The following is a 21,245-nucleotide window of genomic DNA, read 5'->3' on the forward strand; positions in this document are numbered from 1 at the left end:
CTCTGTCTCTCCCTCTCATTGTCTGTAACTCTACCTCTCAAATAAATAAATAAAATCTTTAAAAAAAAGTCACCTAAATGTGAACCCATGTTTCGTGACATTTGTAACTTTGAGTAACTATGATATTGAATGTCATGAACTACATGTCAGAGCATATATTTAGATATTCTATTTCACTTTTTTGATCATTTTTCCCATTCAAATGTATTGTTAGTGCCTTTTATATATAAACTGCACTTTTAGATACTGTGTGATAACTGACCATTCTTTGTTCAGAACATGAGGAATCTCTCTTAATTGAGAAAATGCTTGTAAATAAATAGCCATAACTATGTAAAAAGCAAGAAAGACCCTTATCTGGGCATAGCTGATGTCTATGAGAGTGCAAAAAGGGGCCACATTCTAGGTCAAGAAGAATTTAAGAATTTTTTTGGTAGGGGATGTCGCATTGGGTTGCAACAGATGCCTATGAGTGGAATATTTATAGGAAATCATGACAAATGCTCCAAGCAGACAGAAGAGAAAACAGAGAGATGCACAAATTCTGGGTCATATGTATCTCAACCCAAGAGCCATAGAGGGTATAAAAGGGGGTGAGGCTGGAAACACTGAGGATCGGGGATTCCTGGCTAAAACGCCTGCCTGTTCTTCAAAACCTGAGGGGAGGCCAGCGAGAAGTTGTGAGCATGATGCTCCAAGTCTTAATGTGCAATCCTGATCGCAGCAAGGGTAAACTGGAGGCGGAGGGAAGCTGGGTTCCCTCTGACAGACAATGAAGGCCTCAAGTAGACGGAGTTGATCATATCCGTGCAGAGATGGTGCACAGATAGATAAGAGGAGCATGACAGTGCTTGGGATTCGGGGAAAGAAGAGAGGAGTCCAGCGTAACACGGAGTTCTGAACGACCGTTCTGTGAAGTACCGGGTACATCAAGGCGCTGTTCTCTCGGGCAGTCTTTCCACTGGTTACCCTCTCACTCTCTGCTTCCTTCAGATGGGCCTTATGAAGTCTTGTTCCTGTTCAAAAAGGGAAAATCTATCTTGTTCAACAAGCTATAGTGGAGCAAGGGTTGGAGGTGAGCCCTTTTGCCACCTTCAAGGATTTCTGGGCCTTGATAGTCACAGAACTACCAGGCACTATGTGGCACCATAGTCTTCCTGAGTTAAAACCACCGATAACAGATAGCATCACAACCTCAGTGTGATCACTTTCTCTAACCTGGTAAGTGATCTCATGGCATAAGGGAAGCCTCTTGCCTGCCCCAGGACCTTTGCACATGCTGTTCCTGGGAATATCTCTCCCACTGGTTTCTTCAGCTATTCTTGTCCTTAGCTTTAAGGTTACTTCCCCAAGTGGCCTTATTGACTACCTTTTCTAAAGACGATCCAACCTTTTTTCTCTATAGGAGCCTCCTTTTGAGATATATTATATGTGTGTGTGTGTGTGTGTATTCTTTTAACTCAGTACTCAGTACAACTGACAATTATGTTGGCTCCGGCTTACTGAATTTGGTTTGCCTGTTATTTGCACAAAACGGAAGATCCGTGATTACATAACTCATTGTCTCCTTTCTTGACTACTGTTTCCCAGCACCAAAAACAACACCTAGCATTCCGTAGGAGACACTCAGCAAGCGTTTGTCGAATGAGTGAGTGAATGGATAATTAATGGATAAATAAACTCACCCACTTAGAAAGCTCTATATAGCCCAAAAATATAATCATTTGCCCCTAAGTGATTCAATTAAACATAAGAAGTGGCACCGATAACTATTCATCTACTTTAATTCTCAAAATAACATATTCCTATAAAAAAAATTTACATGACCCCCACAATGATATTTGGGGGTATTCTCTTGAGTTTCTTAATTTCCATAAAAGCTCCATGGTGCTATACTGAGTTGTAGTGCTTTTGGGGCTTTTTATAGAAAATGATATGGAGGAGAGAATAGAATTTTGAAAATCAACCTGCATTCCACGTAGTAAATATACTTTCAAGAAACTTTTCTCGGGCTGGCGCCGCAGCTCACTTGGCTAATCCTCCGCCTGCAGCACCGGCACCCCAGGTTCTAGTCCTGGTTGGGGCGCTGGATTCTGTCCCAGTTGCTCCTCTCCCAGTCCAGTTCTCTGCTGTGGCCTGGGAAGGCAGTGGAGGATGGCCCAAGTGCTTGGGCCCTGCACCCCATGGGAGACCAGGAGGAAGCACCTGGCTCCTGGCTTCGGATTCCTGGCTGTAGCAGCCATTTGGGGGGGTGAACCAACGGAAGGAAGACCTTTCTCTCTGTCTCTCTCTCTCTCAATGTCTAACTCTGCCTGTCAGAAAAAAAAAAAAAAAAAAAAAAAACTTTGTGTGTGGGGGCAGGTTAGGGTTACAACACAAAATCATTTTCTGTTGTGATTCAAAGTCAAGAGATACACTCTGATATTTCCCCTATTATCCTAATCCCTTATCTGGCTGCTATCATAGCTCTTCAAAGCCAGCCTTGAATTGTCATCGTGCAATGCTATGATTCCTTATGGCCTATGTGCAGTGGAAACCTTCCCACAAATGCACACAAAAATCCAATTTCTTAATGTTTTCTTATGGCTCAACCTACCTTAACCTTCCCCAGGATGCTTGAGCTCACTGTAAAGTGCATTCCCAGGGTCCTCTTTGCTGTAGTGTGCTAGGTTGCCTTGACGTTAACCGAGAAAGCATGCTCACTCACGTGCACACACAACACACATGCAGGCTCACTCACCCACACTCAGGGTAGGACAGTGGCGAGATTTGCCATTCTTTAGATTTAGATCAAAAGGAATTTGAAACACTGGCCTGACAAGCAATTGAAAGAAATATTTGTTAAAATACAATTGGCTAACTTCTTTTCTCCTTTTTCTCTCTTTCCAAGCTGCCTGCCTCGTGCTTGGCTGTATGATTTTCCCTGATGGCTGGGATTCAGATGAAGTAAAACGGATGTGTGGAGAAAAGACGGACAAGTACACCCTTGGGGCATGTTCGGTCCGCTGGGCGTACATTCTGGCTATTATTGGAATCTTGGATGCCCTCATCCTCTCGTTTCTAGCATTTGTGCTTGGGAACCGACAAGACAGCTTGATGGCAGAGGAACTGAAGGCAGAAAACAAAGGTAAGACTGCTTTCAGTCCCTACTTGTTCCCATCAAGTACTTGTGCTTCCTCTGTGGTTCTAATTTGCTGCTCCTTTTAGTACTGCCTGGGCCATAGACTTTCCCCAGCTTCAAGTCAAGAAGCTTAGACAATTATAGTACTGCACTTACTTCTCTTTCCAAGGCTCCCCAAATCCATTGTTATTTAAATACATCTGTCCAGTTTCTTCTTCCCTCTTTCTCTGGTAGCAGGTTTGCCATCAGGAGTTCATGGCTAAGATGCAATTTTTTTTTCATCTATTTGGTTGAAGGGAAAGTGCTTCCTCTCTATATAATCAGCTATTTTGCAAGTTGAAATAAATGCCGGGTAAATCTCTCAAATGGTCTGTAAACATCTTTATTAAACTATCTGCCATCATTTTACTTGAATTCCAACTCATCATCTTAAGAGAGAAGGAGTAAGACCAGCCCCAAATAGGCATAGTCAGAGTTCAGTAGTTACCAATTTAGCTGAATTTTAAATGTGTTATCTGGGTAATCCAAAGTCCTCAGATTTCTTTTCAAAAGGAAATTGCCTTCTGGAGCACAAAGGAACTTGGCTAGAATATGGGCTGTTGACGAGGCAGTCGTTCATAAACACAGCACAGTAGGCAAAGACGCAGCAAGCCATTATTCAAGGTGAACCTTTGCATTTTCTGTCCAATTTTCTTAACCAATTTCCCGGGATAGAATGCTAATGCCTCAGTTTTGTTACAGACGGAAATTCCCCCACCCCTTTCATCTTTATGTTACCTTTCATCATTCAGGCTTACATCAGCCCCTTCAGCTGAGCAGCTCCTTCTTCTAGCGCTTTTTCCTAATTGGAAACTAAATCTATCCTTGAATTATGAAATTTAGCTTATTATTTCAAGGAGATGCTGATTTCAAAAACCCTTCACTACTTCAACAGATCTCAAACATAAGCATATATTCATTCCCACATGAATTTTCCATGGAATGACAGCATAGCAGGGTTTGTATGTAGATAGTCATTCACTGTGCTTGTAAGCTATAAGGAAGGGACACGGAGCAGGGCAGGGCAGCAGCAGTCACCCACGAGCCCTTTATCTTCCTCATTTATAGACAGAACACATATCAGCCTGCTTAGATTTATCAAAAACATCCTAAGCACAAAAGTAACCCTTTCACGGGGAAGTGATGCTGGAACTTCCTTGGAACAAAACTACCAAACTGTCAGAGTTGCCTCTTGCAGATAAAAAAGAGAATATGAAGATAATAATTACACTTTCGCTTCTGCTACAGATTCCATGTTTTCCCTTGCACTCATGAATGTGGTGCTCTTCACTGCTGTGTTTGGGCTTTGCTGGATGTACATATTTCCCTTTCCAGTTCACTTCAAATTTAATGATAAGGACAGCTGAATAATAGAACAAGTTTCCTTGCCAAAAGAAAGGATTAAAGAAAAGATCGCTTTGTTCCACACTCGCTTGATTTCTTTTTTTTTAATTAAACTTTATTTAATGAATATAAATTTCCAAAGTACAGCTCATGGGTTACAATGGCTTCCCCCTCCCAAAACTTCCCTCCCACCCGCAACCCTCCCCTTTCCCGCTCCCTCTCCCCTTCCAATCACATCATGATTCATTTTCAATTCTCTTTATATACAAAAGATCCACACTCGCTTGATTTCCACCAACGCTAGTAATGAACCAGAATGTTACTTATTTTCTGTACAGGTGAAAGTTATATTGAGGACCTTTAAGTTCCCCCACACCCTTTGAGCACAAAGAAGAAAAGCCAGAAAAAGGGGGAAAGTAACATAGCAGGAAGAACATTACTTGGTGATTGAAAATTCTAACTCATGCTCGTGTGTCTGTGTGGCAACATGTTCTCCTGGGTTCATGCCAGGATTTCAAACCACCCTCAGCAGTTTCACAGTGGATCTTGCCTTCTCGTTGATTGAGTTAAATGTTGATGCCTGATTCCTTCCATCTAGGTTTTCACAAAAGAAAGCAAGCATGATTGCCCTTTCTGTGATACGTCAGGAACACTCTGGTAAAAAGTTGCGATGGGATGGAAGGTTAAAGAGGCCAGCAGAAGGCTCGTGGTCTTCTGTGTGTGATTTTGAGGTGTTTGTCGTGTTCTCTGTTTGCATGAGTCATGACTGCAGCTTCCACCCAGTCCTGAAGGACTAATAGCAGCAGCAGCTTCTCTGTTTCAGATCAGACAGGTCCAATAAAGCACTAGAGAGCATCAGGCCATGCTGCTGAAACATCCCCACACTTTGATTTCTCCACTGAAGTCCTTTCATCTCAGGTCCTGAGCACAGGTAGACAAGCACACATGTCACACTCTCAAACAACAGGGTCTGTATGCAATCAGGACTTCTGGGTTTTGTATAATCAAACTTGTATATTTCTGAGAAATGGTATAGTTCCATATAAGCAGCCTCTATTATATGGTATTATCTAAGCACTTACTCAATGTTGACACTATCAAAATCAGATTTTTGAGGAAAGGTCAATCACTGATTTTGTATGTTGTGTGTATGATAGTTTTACTAAATAATAGTTAAACAGCTTTCAAGTATCTGCAATAACCCAAAGTTAATGTTATCAGTATTATCTTACACACATCCTAAGGAAAAAAATGTGCTTAATATAAAAATAATTTATAATTATGAAATTGATTTTACATCAATGAGCATTTTTACAATTGTTGTGGCTACACTAATATAACTTTTAGCGTATTAAAACATTTTGCCACTATTAATTTTTTTTCTGATAAAACTATCCTTGGTAGTCAAGGCTTTCCTTTTAGTTCCAAGGTGGTGGAATTAGATAAAGGTAAATCAAACTGTAGCTCAGATTTTAGAAAAATGTATTAACTCCAGTGATGCCTCTGGTGTCATGGAATCAGGAAATGCCGTATCTCAAACCTTGACTCAAAAGAGTAAAGAATTTTGAATATAGATGATATCACTCTACATAATGCAATGTCATTCACAACCTCATAACCTCCTTCCAGTTTTATGATACACCGGTCATCATATCAACCTACATCCTGTAATAAGTAGCAGAAGCATTGTAGAGAGAATAAGGCTGCAATTGTAGCATGTGTCCCAGTTCAAGTTCATCTCATGTCATGATTGCACCTTCTTCTGGTGGTGGATGTAATTCATCCAGCAGTACACGTCCCCGGGAATCTGAAAGTCACCAAAAAGACTCAGGTTTTTCTTCATATAATTAGAGCAAGGAAATTGCTTAGATCCATAAGTCTTTCCCAACCATCACCCTAATAGTTAAAATAAAACAAAATATAGAAATTTTAGACTATCAGGGAGGAGAAAGAGACTCAATTGTAAATGTTGAACTATGCTCCATTCACAGTCTTAAGATGAAAGGGAATATCAGAGACTGAGCCATGAATTAATCATCACAAAGGTGCTATTCCCATGGAAAACCAGGGGAAGGTACATAGGTGCAAGTCTCTACCTCTAGGGACAGCTCTCTTGTAAGGTATGTTTTCAGTGAACACCCCCAACTCCATTTCTGTGTCCCCTTCAGTTCCTCCCACATTGTTTCATAATCTCTCCTTGCCCAGACGGTGCAGGGGTCATTTGAAAGTAGCAGCAGCCAACACCGATAGGTTGTGAAATGGCAAATTGAAATGAGGGCACTCTAAGACACTTCCAACAAACAGAAGGGAGCGTGGATGATGCAAGTGTTGTCCTGGAACCTCCGTAAGAAATCAAGTTTATCATCTATCTTGGAGTTCCATCAAGTGCCATATTACTTTTTCAAAAGAAAAAAAAGAGGTCTACTGAGAAAGGAGCTGTGAAAACTGTTTCAACATCCAACGAACTTTATACAGGAGTTGGCACATGCAAAAAAACAAAAACAAAAAACACCTCGGCTGCCTGCTCTGAGTTTGGGGAAGCAGCCCTGCAGGTTGTGCGCCCTCCAAGACCCTGGGCATAACAGTGGTCTTATTTGGGAGTCCAGCAGCATGGTTTCTAAATGAGCCAACAGCAGTAGATATTCAACCTTGATACGCTGGTTAACTGCAAATCTTAACACACTGAACTGTGAAGTCAATTTAATTATGTAAAATTAAAATTTCATCCAGATAAAAAGGACCTGAAAGGAAAGCTTCATTTTCAATTTCTTTCATTAATTGTGAAAGGATAAATAATTACATTTTCTGGAGTTCCTGTGCCACAAATATCTCTTTCCTTGTCAGACATCATTCATGAAGAGGTCTGTTTCTGTATTTGTGTCTGTGGTCTTTGGAACTGATTATCAGATAATTAGGTCCTCTCATGAGCAGTTCTAAAGTCCCTTTGCTTCTAGCAGTTAAACTGAAAATGAGAAAACATGATTATCCATCAAGACGTGACTTCAGCTGCCATTTGTTTATTAAGTATTTAAGTTCTTTTTACTGCTATTATAGGGGAAGTTGGAATAAGGTCATTTTACTTAACTAATTGAGAAACCCTTTTGGAACTTTTATTTTGCTGCAGCCACACTGTGGGTGTAATGGACAGTGCACACAACTGGATCAAGCTACCTGGTATTAGTGAAGTCCCTGACACGAGAAGAAGACCGTTAGACCAGTACCTTAAAATTTAAATTAAAAAAAAAAAAAAAAAGATTTGGCCAGCGCCGAGGCTCACAGGGCTAATCCTCCGCCTGCAGCACTGGCACACCGGGTTCTAGTCCCGGTTGGGGCACCGGATTCTGTCCCAGTTGCTCCTCTTCCAGTCCAGCTCTCTGCTGTGGCCCGGGAAGGCAGTGGAGGATGGCCCAAGTGCTTGGGCCCTGCACCCCATGGGAGACCAGGAGAAGCACCTGGCTCCTGCCTTCGGATCAGCGCGGTGCGCCGGCCGCAGAGGCCATTGGAGGGTGAACCAACGGAAAAGGAAGACCTTTCTCTCTGTCTCTCTCTCTCTCACTGTCCACTCTGCTTGTCAAAAAAAAAAAAAAAGTGACACACAAAAAAAGATTTGCTTATTTATTTGAAAGTCAAGAGTTACAGAGAAAGGGAGAGACAGAGAGATCTTCCATCTACTGATTCACTCTCCAGATGTCCACAATGGCCAGGGCTAAACCAGGCAGAAGCCAGGAGCCAGGAGCTTCTTCCTGGTCTCCCATCTGGATTGCAGGGGCCCAAGCACTTGGACCATCTTCCACTACTTTTCCCACACCATTAGCAGGGAGCTGGATTGGAAGTGGAGCAGCCAGGACATGAACCAGCACCCATATGAGATACCAGCACTGCAAGCAACCCTTTACCTGCTATAGTACAACACAGGCCCAATACCTTTTTTAAAAAAGATTTCTTTTATTTATTTAAAAAGCATAGTTAGACAGAGAGAGACAGAGACCTTTCATCCACTAGTTCATTCCCCAAATGGCCAAAACTGCCAGAGCTGGGCCAAGCCAAAGCCAGGAGCCTGGAACTCCATCCAGGGCTCCCACATGGATGGAAGGGGCTCAAGCACCGGTATCATCTTCCACTTCCTTCCCAGGCACATTATCACAGAGTTAAATTGGAAGGGGAACAGGTGGGACTGGAACCATTGTTCATATGGAATGCCAGCACCACAGGCAGCAGCTTTACTGCTGCACCACAACACTGGCCCCTAGACCAGTACCTTAATCTTGACAGAATTCAGTCTTATTCCAAAAAATGCATAGCATCTGAGGTTCCTTCCAGCTCTAAAGTATTCCAATTCCAGGGACACATTCAGAGGTGTCCCTCAAAACAAGGATCCAAGAGCAGTAAGACCTCCCGCCTTCAGAGCAGTGGGCACTTTAAATACTCTTTCAGGGGCTGTCAGCATGCAGCAGTGTCTAGGAGGGGTCAGAGGGCAGAGGCTGCTTCATGTGTACACCTGCCTGCTGCCCTGGTCTGTCACACCCATTCATTTCTACCCAAGTGTGGAATGAGTCCTCTTCAGAAACTCAGACCCATGGCCAATGAGCCTCCCTGTTTCATGCTGTGTCTGTACCGACACTGTGAGAGTAGACAGAGCCCCAGCGTGGGACAGAACGCATGGTTTCCGGTCTCAACTCCAGCAGGAATTGGTCATGTGACACTGGGGGATTCCATAACATCTCAGAGCCTCAGCTTCACCTTCTTTTTTTTTATTTTTTTAAAATTATTTTATTTAATGAATATAAATTTCCAAAGTACAGCTTATGGGTTACAATGGCTTCCCCCTCCCAAAACTTCCCTCCCACCCGCAACCCTCCCCTTTCCCGCTCCCTCTCCCCTTCCAATCACATCATGATTCATTTTCAATTCTCTTTATATACAGAAGATCAGTTTAGTATATATTAGGCAAAGATTTCAACAGTTTGCCCCCATATAGCAACACAAAGTGAAAAAAATACTGTTGGAGTACTAGTTATAGCATTAAATAAGAGTGTACAGCACATTAAAGACAGAGATCCTACATAATATTTTTTTAAAAAATTAATTAATTTTCTATGCCATTTCCAATTTAACACAGGTTTTTTTTTTCATTTCCAATTATCTTTATATACAGAAGATCAATTCAGTATATAATTAGTAAAGATCACATCAGTTTGTACCCACGCAGAAACACAAAGTGTAAATATACTGTTTCAGTACTAGTTATAGCATCACTGCACATTAGACAACACATTAAGGACAGATCCCACATGGGATGTAAGTACACAGTGACTCCTGTTGCTGACTTAACAATTTGACACTCCTGTTCATGGCGTCAGTAATCTCCCTAGGCTCTAGTCATGAGTTGCCAAGGCTATGGAAGCCTTTAGAGTTCACCAACTTCAATCTTATTCCGATAGGGTCATAGTCAAAGTGGAAGTTCTCTCCTCCCTTCAGAGAAAGGTACCTCCTTCTTTGATGGCCCCGTTCTTTCCACTGGGATCTCACTCGCAGAGATCTTTCATTTAGGTCTTCTTCTTTTTTTTTTTTTCTTTTCCATGGTATCTTGGCTTTCCATGCCTACAATACTCTCATGGGCTCTTCCGCCAGATCCGAATGCCTTAAGGGCTGATTCTGAGGCCAGAGTGTTGTTTAGGACGCCTGCCATTCTATGAGTCTGCTGTGTATCCCACTTCCCATGTTGGATCGTTCTCCCTCTTTTTGATTCTATTAGTATTAGCAGACACTTGTCTTGTTTGTGTGATCCCTTTGACTCTTAGACCTATCAGAGCCATGGAATGTGAACTGAAATTGATCACTTGGACTAGTGAGATGGCATTGGTACATGCCACCTTGATGGGATTGTATTGGAATCCCCTGGTACATTTCTAACTCCATCATTTGGGGCAAGTCTGATTGTGCATGTCCCAAATTGTACATCTCCTCCCTCTCTTTTTCCACTCTGAAATTTAACAGGGGTCACTTTTCAGCTAAAATTTAAACACCTAAGAATAATTGTGTGTTAATTACAGAGTTCAACCACTAGTACTAGAACAACAACAACAACAAATACTAAAAAGGATAAAGTGTTACATTGTACATCTAGAGTCAGGACAAGAGCTGATCAGGTCATTGTTTCTCATAGTGTCCATTTCACTTCAACAGGTTTCCCCTCTGGTGCTCAGTTGTTCACCTTCTTTAAAACGGGAGTGGTGACACCCAGCCCTGCTTCCTCCACAGGGGTGGTGGAGAGTTCAGCAAAAGCATGTGTGTGGGAGCAACTCATAATCAGTCCTATCTTACAGACGTTATTTACTACTAAGCACTTCCCAGGTAGCATTTTTTTTTTTTTTTGACAAGCAGAGTGGACCGTGAAAGAGAGAGAGACAGAGAGAAAGGTCTTCCTTTGCCATTGGTTCACCCTCCAATGGCCGCTGTGGCCGGCGCACCGCGCTAATCCGATGGCAGGAGCCAGGTGCTTCTCCTGGTCTCCTATGGGGTGCAGGGCCCAAGCACTTGGGCCATCCTCCACTGCACTCCCAGGCCACAGCAGAGAGCTGGCTTGGAAGAGGGGCAACCGGGACAGAAACCGGTGCCCCGACTGGAACTAGAACCCGGTGTGCCAGCGCCGCAAGGCGGAGGATTAGCCTGTTGAGCCACGGCGCCCCAGGTAGCATTTTATATGATCCCTACAACAACCCTGTGAAGTGTTTATCATCACCCTGGTTTTACAGATCAGAAACTAAGGTGCATGCAGGTGGGAGGGAAGTTATGGGAGGAGGAAGCCATTGTAATCCAAAGCTGTACATTGGAAATTTATATTCATTAAATAAAAGTTTAGAAAAAAAGATGAAAAAAATAAATAAAAAATAAAAAAAGAAACTAAGGTGCAGCAAAGTTATGCTTTATCTAAATGTTCACAGAGAGCAGGGACTGGATCTTGGACTCAAATACAAATCAGCTTATCCAAAATTTCAAGCTCTATCTCTTATATAACATCACAGAATCAGTTCTGAATAGATGCCAATTCTAGTGCTTTCAGCTTAACCAATCAACCCTGGATAAATAGTTTAGTCCTTTTATTATTTGGTAGCTTTTACATAATGTTATTTCATCCAAAGTTCAGTACACTTGAGAATGTAAAATAGACTTCAAAACTCATACTCTGACTTAGCTATGTAACTTCAAAAAATCCTAGTGAAGTAAGATCAGGAAGCCAGAAAAAAGTATCTCCAAGTATTTAGAATTAAAATTTTAATAAGATAGTAGTGAACTGTCTGTTTCCCAATGGGAAACATGTTGAACAAAGTCCCTGCCATCATCAAAGCAATTCAGGATGTGTCTCTAAAAAAAAGTCACATTCATCCTGATACTCTTTGAGAAGGGTTAAATTAATTTGTGAGGTGGAAGGCCTTGGTAGTCTTCCCAGAGCCATCTGTAATTCTTGCTGCTTCGAATTCCTCTTCCCATTCTTTCATGGACTTATTCCACTCAGGTTTCCACCCCTGGCATTTCACAGACACCATCTTATCAAGGTCACTCCAACCTCTTAATTGTTAAATTTCATGGTCAATTTTCAGTTCTCATAGTGACCTATTAGCAACCTTTTCACAACGGACTGTTGGCCCCACCTTGAAACTCTTCGGTTTGCTTCCAGTACTTGACCTTGCCTAATGTCCCTTCTGCCTTTTTCAGGTGCTCTTCCGACCTCGGTCTCCTTTGAGGATTCCTCCCCATCTCTCATTTCCTTGACTGAAATCTTGTTTCCAGCCGCACTTACTTCCTGAATTATCTCATTATTTATGTAGCATCTAAATCCTGCTAACTCCCACCTTTAACCCACCTGCCACCTCTCCAATGAACTCTAGATGTGTCTATCCAACTGCTTACTTGATAGCCTTTTCTGAATATCTAATGAGCATTTCAAACTTAACATTTCCAAAGCAGAGCTCCTGATATTGCCCACAAAACCTCCTCCTCCCACAGTCTTCCCCTTCTCAGTTAAGGACAACTTTATCCTTCTAGCTGCTCAAGCCAAAACTTGAATCATCCCAGGCTCCTCTCTTCCTCTCACAATTCGCATCTGACCAATCCAAAACTCTGATCTTCTCTGCCTTCAAACATCTCTGGACCTCCCCAGACCTCACCCCATTACCTGCTGTGCGGGAGCAGGCCATCATCCCCTTCCCCTGACATCAGTGCTGGAGACCTGCAGCCTTGCACCCTCTCGGTCTAATCTCAACAGGCCAGGCAGTGTGATCTTGTAGAAAGATACACCAGATCATGCCGTTCCTCAGCTCAAGACCCTCCAGCACCTTTGATGATCTCACTCAGAGCACACGCCAGTGTTCTTTCTTACGGTGCAGAAAGCCACCCAAATTTCCCTCCACCCTTGCCACTCTGGCCTCTTGGGTATTCACCCCTTCATTGCCTCTGCTCCAGACCCTTGGCTTCCTGGTTGTTTCACAGACACTCCCGGCACAGTCCCATTGCAGGGTCTTAGTATTCGCTGTTCAGGCTACCTACATGGCCCTGAAACTACACTGCTTACTCCCTCACCTCTCTCAGGTCTCCCCTAAATATTACCTTCTCGGTGAGGAATTTCTTGATCTAGCCGTAATTTTACACATATTTTACCTGTTTCTCTTATCATCTCTCTCTTTCCCCAGAAAAGACTAGGGCAGAGATATTTGTCTCTTTTGGTCACTATTGTATTCCCAGGGCATAACATAATGCCTGGCATATGTAGGCTCTCAATAATTATCTGTTGAATGCAAGTATTATTGAACAAACAAATGAGTCTGTTCTAATCTCTACATAACCAAAAGGCTATTTCATTGTTGCACAGCACTGAAACTTTGAAACTGTTCTGGTTTCACTGAAATTGCCTCCTTGTGATGTCTACCCATTGCTACTCCCTTTTCTACTTTAAGCTGTTAACTTCAACAACACAGTTGTTGTGTCTGCCATAATTAAAGTCACATATTCACCAAGTGGCATGGATTCCCATGGCTTGTTGAACATCTGGAAACACTAGATGGAGTCAGTGCTACCCATACTCACCAGAGGAACCAGGGAAGATTGTGGGGAGGAGAAGAAGAGAGAGGACATCCAAAGGAATGATAGAAGGAATAAAGTTTTACCAGTGTTACTCATGGACTTCTATCACTGATGTCAATCAGGTGTCACCTCAAGGTGACTTCAAGAACATTTGAACTCTGGAGATTGACTGTAGTCCATCCAACAAATCTATGATGAAATCATTGGAGCTGGCACTGTGGCATAGCAGGTAAAGATGCCACCTGCAATGCCGGCATCCCATTTAGGCACTGGTTCAAGACCTGCCTGCTCCACTTCCGATCCAGCTCTCTGCTATGGCCTAGGAAGGCAGTACAGGATGGCCCAAGTGCTTGGGCCCCTGCACCCATGTGGGAAACCTGGAGGAAGCTCCTGGCTTCAGATTGGCTTAAGCTTTGGCCACTGTGGCCATTTGTGGAGTGAACCAACAGATGGAAGATCTCTCTCTCTCTCTCTCTCTCTGCCTCTGCCTCTCTGTAACTCTGCCTTTCAGATAAATAAATAAATCTTTAAAAGAGAGAGAGAGAGAGCACACTAATGGGCCACAGTGAGCTCAAAGATGGATCCAGCTCTCTGACAGGTGCCCACTCTCCAACAATTCCCTCCATGTAGGATTTTTGTCTCAGCCTCCCCTGAATAGTTGTTATAGGCAGAAGCAGTTTAGGAATTGGAGGGCAGAGGCAGTGCTGACCCGGAGTGGCTGTCACAATGCTCCATCAGTGTCCACTCTACTCCCATAGACAAAACAGTGTTTGACCTTTCAACCATTTTCTTCAATTCCTCATATAGGGACTGCAGAGTTGGGTGAAAATCAGAACAGTTGGAAGAAAGGAAAGAAAGGAGAGTAAAACAGAAAAGAAGCCTTACACAGCAAAGTTACGATGTCCAAGATTTTAGCCTTGCCACATTCAGTCAAATCTCAAGCATAACTTTAAACACAGTCTTAGTAACACTGAAACTTACCAGCTTCATGCTCCACCCCTCCCCTTCTCTCTCTAAGCAGCATGGTCATAAAATTGTGAATATTGCTGACAGCCAAGGTTTATGGATTAGATTTCTGAACTAGATTTTATTTTTATTTTTATTTATTTGAGAAAGAAAGAGAGTGCACACACATCTACTGGATCACTCCCCAAATGTCCACAACAGCCCAGGCTGGGTCAAGCCAAAACCAGGAGCCTGGAACTCAGTCCACATCCCCAACACAGGTGGCAAGGACCCAAGTACTTAGGCCATACTGTTGCCACGAGGGTGTGCATTAGCAGGAAGCTGGAGTCAGGAGTTGGAACCAGGAATCAAACCCAGTTAACCCAGTGTGAGATATGGGCATCTTAGGATAAATAATAACCTCTAGGATTGTAATTCTTATTTCTAAGTTACTTACTGGTAACCAATTTTTTTCCTTTCAATAGACTGGGTTTAATTTCATATCCATGCACTCTGGAAAGTTTGGTAGGTACTTCAGTATGTAATGTTAATTAGTAATCAATTTTATTTTTATCAATTTGCTATTTTGATTTTAATATGTAACAAAAACTCAATCATTAAACCGCTTTTGTCCTAGGATAACCTATTTTCTCTAGTCTTTTCACCTATACAATCACATCACTTTTAGATCACAAATATACCTCTTAATTTTTCTCTGCCAAAAACATAGCAAATGTATATAAAAATTGATTGTCTTGTTGTTGATCTAGCTCATGTCCCCCGAGCTTCTCTCAACCATCCTAGAATCTCTGACCCTCTCTTCCATGTGCCCTACAGACAGTGAAAGAGTATTCCTAATCTTAACCCTACTAGATCTCTTTGGGCCTTGGTTTTTCTTCTCCCAATTTATTTTTCAACAGACTTACAACTTCTTTGGCAGAGTTGTGTTTACATCCTTGCTAAGTGTTCAGTGACCCCATTCTGAGATCAAAGAAACAATGAAAATGTCACCTCACTGAACCTTCCCACATCTGGTGGGAAAGAAAGGGTCTAAGAGCACAGTGCCAAGGAAAACACTGTGGAACTCAGCCAGTGTTGAGCCCATCTGAACAGATAAATATGCACTATATTTGCAAATTTCAGTTTTACTCTTCAGATTTCCAAGGGCAAGGACCATGCCTTCTCTGTTATCTCCAGTCTTATAGTTCCTTGGACATAGCAAATGCTGAAAAATGTCTTTATTGCATCAATTTAATGAAAAATGCAGCATAACTATTTAATGTGCTCACTTAACATTTCTTCTGTACCTGAAGCAGTCTGGCCCTCACTCTGCAAATCACAAAGGAAATAAATTCGCCTGCATATGTCCTCAAGGAGGACAAAGAATCCAGGAATGACAGGTTGGAATAATATACTACAACTCGGCCACTTTAGACAATCACCTAACCTCTGCAGGCCTTATCTCAACAGCCACAAAATGGTGGTGTGCACATTCTGCGTGCCAGGCAGTGAGCAAAGCTGGGCACACCAGCGAACTCACCAACACCTCTTGTGTGCCTAAAGCATGCCAAGTCCATTCATTGAGACTGGGAGTTCAAAATGAATGGGACGGGGTTTGCCCTACAGCTCTTTGGGGAGGACATTTCGTGTTGTAAGTACCAGGTTGTATTTCTGAGGTCCAACCCCGCTCTGACATCTATGGCTTCATGGGAGCACCTTGTGGATGTTATCTCTGTATAAAATAAATGGATGCCCTTCACTGACAGCCAACTTAACGCCAGCCCCAGTGAAAGATGATGCTATAATAAGCTGAGACTGCTTCCCAAGGACAATTGGACATGCAAGGCTTCATCTTCTAGGAGGCTTTATAAAAAAAAAAAAATCAGCTTGGGGAAAAACACCAGTGAGTCTATTAGTATTAAATAAAACAAAGGAGGACACAGCAGTGAAGAAATGAGAAATACGACAGCTGTGTGGTGAAGTGCAGACAAGTAAGAATGATGGGCAGGGTGGGGAGTTTTCTTTTATTGCTTAAAGCATTAACTTCAGAGCATTCAATTTAAAAATCCCAACTCCAGACCCTTCACTGGAGGGAAATCACTTGTAACCGCCAAGATGATCACTCTTGAACTCTACAGTCAGCCAGTGCTTGGCAAATGCTGTATTTATGCATTTCACTGACTTTTTCTTCCTGTTTTACCATCTACATAACCAGAGCCTCGAATTTGGTAGTGATCAAAATCAGTTTGACCTGAGTAGATATCCTCTCCCTAACTTAACTCGACTGTGTCACCTTTGGTGATGTGCCCGGGATCCTCAGGAGGTGAAATTGGAATTCTGGCAACTATCAGGCGAAGCTGTCCACCGGTCCATGTGCTGTCCAAGCTCACAAAAGTGAGAGTGACAACACTGCCAAGAGATGTGAAGGGCAGAACTCAGCCAGGAAGAAAAGCAGCTGTGGTGTTCCTGTCGGCCACCCCAACATATGTTCTGACAGGGCTGCAGGCAGGTGGAGTCGCAGGCCAGCCCTCTTAAAGGGGAAGCTTTCTAAAGGGACCCTCAGATAGCCACCCCTTTCCCCGGAGCCAGTGACAAGCCTGGAAGTTACCTGAGCAGACTGCACCTGCTGGCCTGAGAGCTCTACACCATAAGCTGGCCTTTTGGTGCCAATGTCCACAGGAAACCTGACATTCTCTGACTGTTCAGGTGGGAGAAATGCAGTTGACAATCTTTCCTGACCTTAGTTAGTGGGACCCAGAGACACTGTCTATCAATACATGGCAGTTGATGGAGCTGTCTCATTTTCAGGAAAAGCAACTAAAAGCATGAATGGCTAAGCTTTGCTTTGTTTATGGATACGCTACACTTTGTTACTTTGGGGGAAGTCTTAGTGATGGGCTTAATCCACTTAGATGTGGGGTGACAAAACCAACGCTCTCCTCTCTATTGAGGAAGCAGTAATGTTTAAATACAAGAACAGAGCAAGAATATTAAAACTAGAAAGCCCCTAGTGTTTCACAATCCACTTTATAATATTCCAGGGCTTGGACCCCCACCCCAGAGATTGCAATTCAGTCTACATGAAGGTGAGCCAAGCATGAAAACCTCCCCAGGAGGTTCTAATGTGCAGCTGGGGTGGAGGTCCAGGTTCACCCAACTGCCTCACCTTATAGATGGGGAAGCTGAGGCACACAGAGGGGAAACGAAGATGATCTCACCAGTTTGACTGTTAGGATTAGAAAACTACAGTGACCTGTGACAGAGTTAAGTTTCATTCATAGGCTAAATAATCATCTTTATTAATTTTCATAGACGAAATAGTCATCTTTTTAAATATAATTTCCTTGCTCTCTGCCAGCCTTGGGTAACTGACTTGTGCCACCTGCTAACTCTGTGAACTTGGACAAACCTAGGTGTCCTTTTTCCTAAGGACATTAGTAGAACCTGGCCCATGTAGAACTTGTAAAAAATAAAATAAGATCATACAAGTCGATAATCTATCATGATACCAGCACATATTGACTGCTGCTGTTTTTAATGCTCTCATTTTGTTAAGCAAACACATTCATGGTGCTTGATTCATGTGCTACAGAGTCCCTCCCCCTGGCTGTCTTGCTCTTTTTTCCCAACAACTTTAAATCCTCATGGTGATCTCATTAATATCTAGAGATGGCTTCCTCTAAATGCTTATAAACTCATAAGGTTTTTTTTTTTATCTGCTATCTTCACAGTTTGTTTAAATTTTCTATTTATTTATTTGAGAGGCAGACAGGGAACATTTCCATCCATGGATTCACTCCCCAAATGACTGCAATACCAAGGGTTGGGCTGAGATGAAGCTGAGAGCCAAGAACTCATCTCGAGTCTCCCATAAGAGTGGCAGGACCCCAACTACTTGAGCCATCACCAGTGCTGCCTAACATCTGCATTGCAGAAAACTGAAGTCAGGAGCTGATGCTGGAAATGGAACCCAGGTACTCTGGTGTGGAACACAGGTATCTTCACTGCTGTGCTAAACACCCTCTCCCAACAAATACTTTTAAACCTAACACATGAGGGTCAGTTTGTTGGTTAATCAGGGTTCTGATATGTTTCTTATGATCTTATACACTCAAATCTTGACTAGGAGAGACAAAAATCTTACTCCTTTACAACATGTATTCCTTGACAACGTTGGCCCTGCACAGAGCTCAAACCGTATGGCTGTTTCTGTAAGTTCAATGACGGTCACCAAGGAGAGCTCCTATTCTCTGATGGAACTGTGGCTCTTACATGTTACCCACTTCCAGCCCAGCTGAGAATCCCTTCACTGTATGACTAGACAGATGAGAAACAGCTCAAGCTTTACAAACGTCTGTAGTGGTGTCCTCCAAAAATAATGCAGGGAAGGAATTCTGCCCAGGCAGAAGCAATAAAAACACGAATCCCCTGAACGTAAGAGAATATGATCACTTTGGTTCATCTGCAGGGTGATAAAAATTTAGTGCTACTAGACTCGTAGGACCCTGTGTTTTGGGCAGAACACATCTTTATTTTCCTCACCATAAACAAAGCAAATAAAAGCCACATGTCAAACAAATACAAGTAATAACATTTCTACTTTGAAGTTAAAATAAATCGTGGGGACTCTCCCGATTATTCAAAAGCCCATTTCTCTCTGGCTTCTCTCAGATACACTCTGAAGTGATTTTTTTCCCTCAACAGCTAATTCACACCTACTAGGTAACACCCACAACAGCCTTATCATTGCTGTTATTATTTGTTATTCAAATAATAGTTTTTAAACCTCAATGAGCATAATGTTTATCTGGGATAATTATTTTAAGATGCAAATTGGGGCTTAAGAACAGCTAGGGGATTTTTAAAGTTAATAAATGTTTACTTTTTAGAGTAGTTTTAGGTGGTCACAGGAAACTGAGAAAGGCAGAGATTTCCCACATCTTACCAATCCCCGCACACTCAGCCTCCCTGCCATCAGCGTCCTCTACCACTGTGGTCCATGGATTGTAACTGATGAACATGTCACTATCAACCAAAGCCCATCAGGTCTTGCTGTTTGTGTTGTACATCCTACAGATGTTGACAAATGAAATCTTCATCTTTAATGAGCATATTCAAGTAAGCATGACACATTGATCTGAATGAGAATCATGCCTTAAGCAACACTGTCCTAGGTCATTTATACCTAGACTAACACTATGATTATGAGGTAATGATACTGAGGCCAATGTCCATGGCCATATCAGTGTTTTCACTTTAGAGTTCCTTTTCATAAATATGCTGGCAACCTTCAGTGCATCAACCAGCTCTATTCCAGAAGTTCACTTTTAAATTGATATTTTAGAATTCAGATCACAAGTTTTTCATAGAAACAGTAGATATACACCATGACCAAAATTCTTGGACCTGCCTCTTAAAGCTTATTTCATTCACAATGTTACAGGAATAGAGGTATCTGAGCAACCACATTTAAAGAAGAACTGTAGAAATGTAAAAATATAAATAGACAAAAATGTGAAAAAAATCTCTAAATTTTTGACAACCACAGGTGGAGGAGGACTTCAAAACCTTAAAATCACAAACTGCTGTACCTGAGTGAATACAAACAAAGGAGTACCACACATTGATAAAATTTGATAGTCCTTTATTTCCAGTGGTGGAGAGTGGGCTCTTGCCCTAAAGAACTCTCGACCCCGAAGCCCAAAGCAACAGGGTTTACAAATCCAAAAACTACAAAATCGGAAGGGAAATACATGGTTGCTAAGATCAAGGGAGAACACATAGTTACTGCAGTCAAGCTGACCTAAAATCTATGCCAAATTAATATCAATTATAATCTTGACAATACCAGTTAAAATCTTAACAATTTCAATTTTAATCTTGACATTAATCCAGGTGTTGGCTTAAATTATATGTAGGACATAGACAAATTATCATTAACCCAGGTGCAGCCTATCTGCTTCCAAGCTTGAGCAATCATGCTAGGGGGTTTCTATGCTCTGCCAAATGTGATGCAGGTTGCCAGGTGTGATGTAGTGGACTGCTGTTGTCTGAGTGTTTTAGATCATAGTTTCAGACCAGAGTCTCATGGGGGGAGAGGGAGGCTTTCTCAAGATGAAGTCTCAGGTGCTCCAAAACGGAGTCCCTACTTACTATCAAGGTGCTTCTTCAAAACCTTAAGGCTATATGTGTATGTGTGTGTATATATATATACTCAAATGCATATATATTTAATTAAATCAAAATAAGACTTCTATTCAAGACAGGAAAAAAAGATCAAAACAAAATAATAGCTTGGAAATTACTATTTGGAAATTTTCCAATGAACAAATATCTAGAATAAACAAAGAAGTCCTGCAAATCAGTAAGGGAGGGAAGAAAGCAAACAACAAATGAGCAAGTCATTTGCAGAAGCAGAAACTGAAAAAACAGAGCCAGCATTTGAAGAAATTTCTCAAATCACTGGTAATTAGAGAAATGCAAATGAAAATAATGAGTTGGCAAGTCACATTTTAGGCTTGCAGAATTCAGGCAGGACGACTGATGGATCTGCCCTCATGGACTGCTGGTGGGAGTGTAGACATGGGTGAAGAGCAACCTGGACCACCTGAGAGGCGGGCTCCATGACCTGCCAATTCTACTCCTGGATTTATGCTGGGGAATCTCTTTCAAGGGCCTTAAGAAACCATGTGTGAGGCTGTTCACTGAGGCATTT

The 21,245-nt window shown here is 42.2% G+C and overlaps 2 protein-coding genes across 3 annotated transcripts in view; one reads left to right on the top strand and one right to left on the bottom strand.

The window, feature by feature from the left end:
- The window catches only part of LHFPL3 (LHFPL tetraspan subfamily member 3), a 579,616-nt gene that overhangs the window by 416,613 nt on the left and 141,758 nt on the right, over nucleotides 1-21,245 (top strand). Inside the window, exon 2 of the mRNA XM_062213694.1 lies at nucleotides 2,891-3,127. Coding sequence (XP_062069678.1) covers nucleotides 2,891-3,127 — 237 coding nt within the window. The remainder of the gene's footprint in view (nucleotides 1-2,890; nucleotides 3,128-21,245) is intronic.
- LOC133775431 (uncharacterized) overlaps nucleotides 1-21,245 on the bottom strand; it is a 274,170-nt gene that overhangs the window by 7,773 nt on the left and 245,152 nt on the right. The window contains exons 2-3 of one of the 2 annotated variants that reach the window (XR_009868292.1): nucleotides 6,167-6,311; nucleotides 4,784-5,425 (exon numbers count right to left, since the gene is read on the bottom strand). The gene's annotated coding sequence lies outside the window, so the exon portion shown is untranslated. Of the gene's footprint in view, nucleotides 1-4,783; nucleotides 5,426-6,166; nucleotides 6,312-21,245 lie in introns of those variants that run through there. The other variant, XR_009868290.1, reaches the window with a different exon arrangement.

Source organism: Lepus europaeus, chromosome 1, assembly GCF_033115175.1.
Source record: "Lepus europaeus isolate LE1 chromosome 1, mLepTim1.pri, whole genome shotgun sequence".
NCBI lineage: Eukaryota > Metazoa > Chordata > Mammalia > Lagomorpha > Leporidae > Lepus > Lepus europaeus.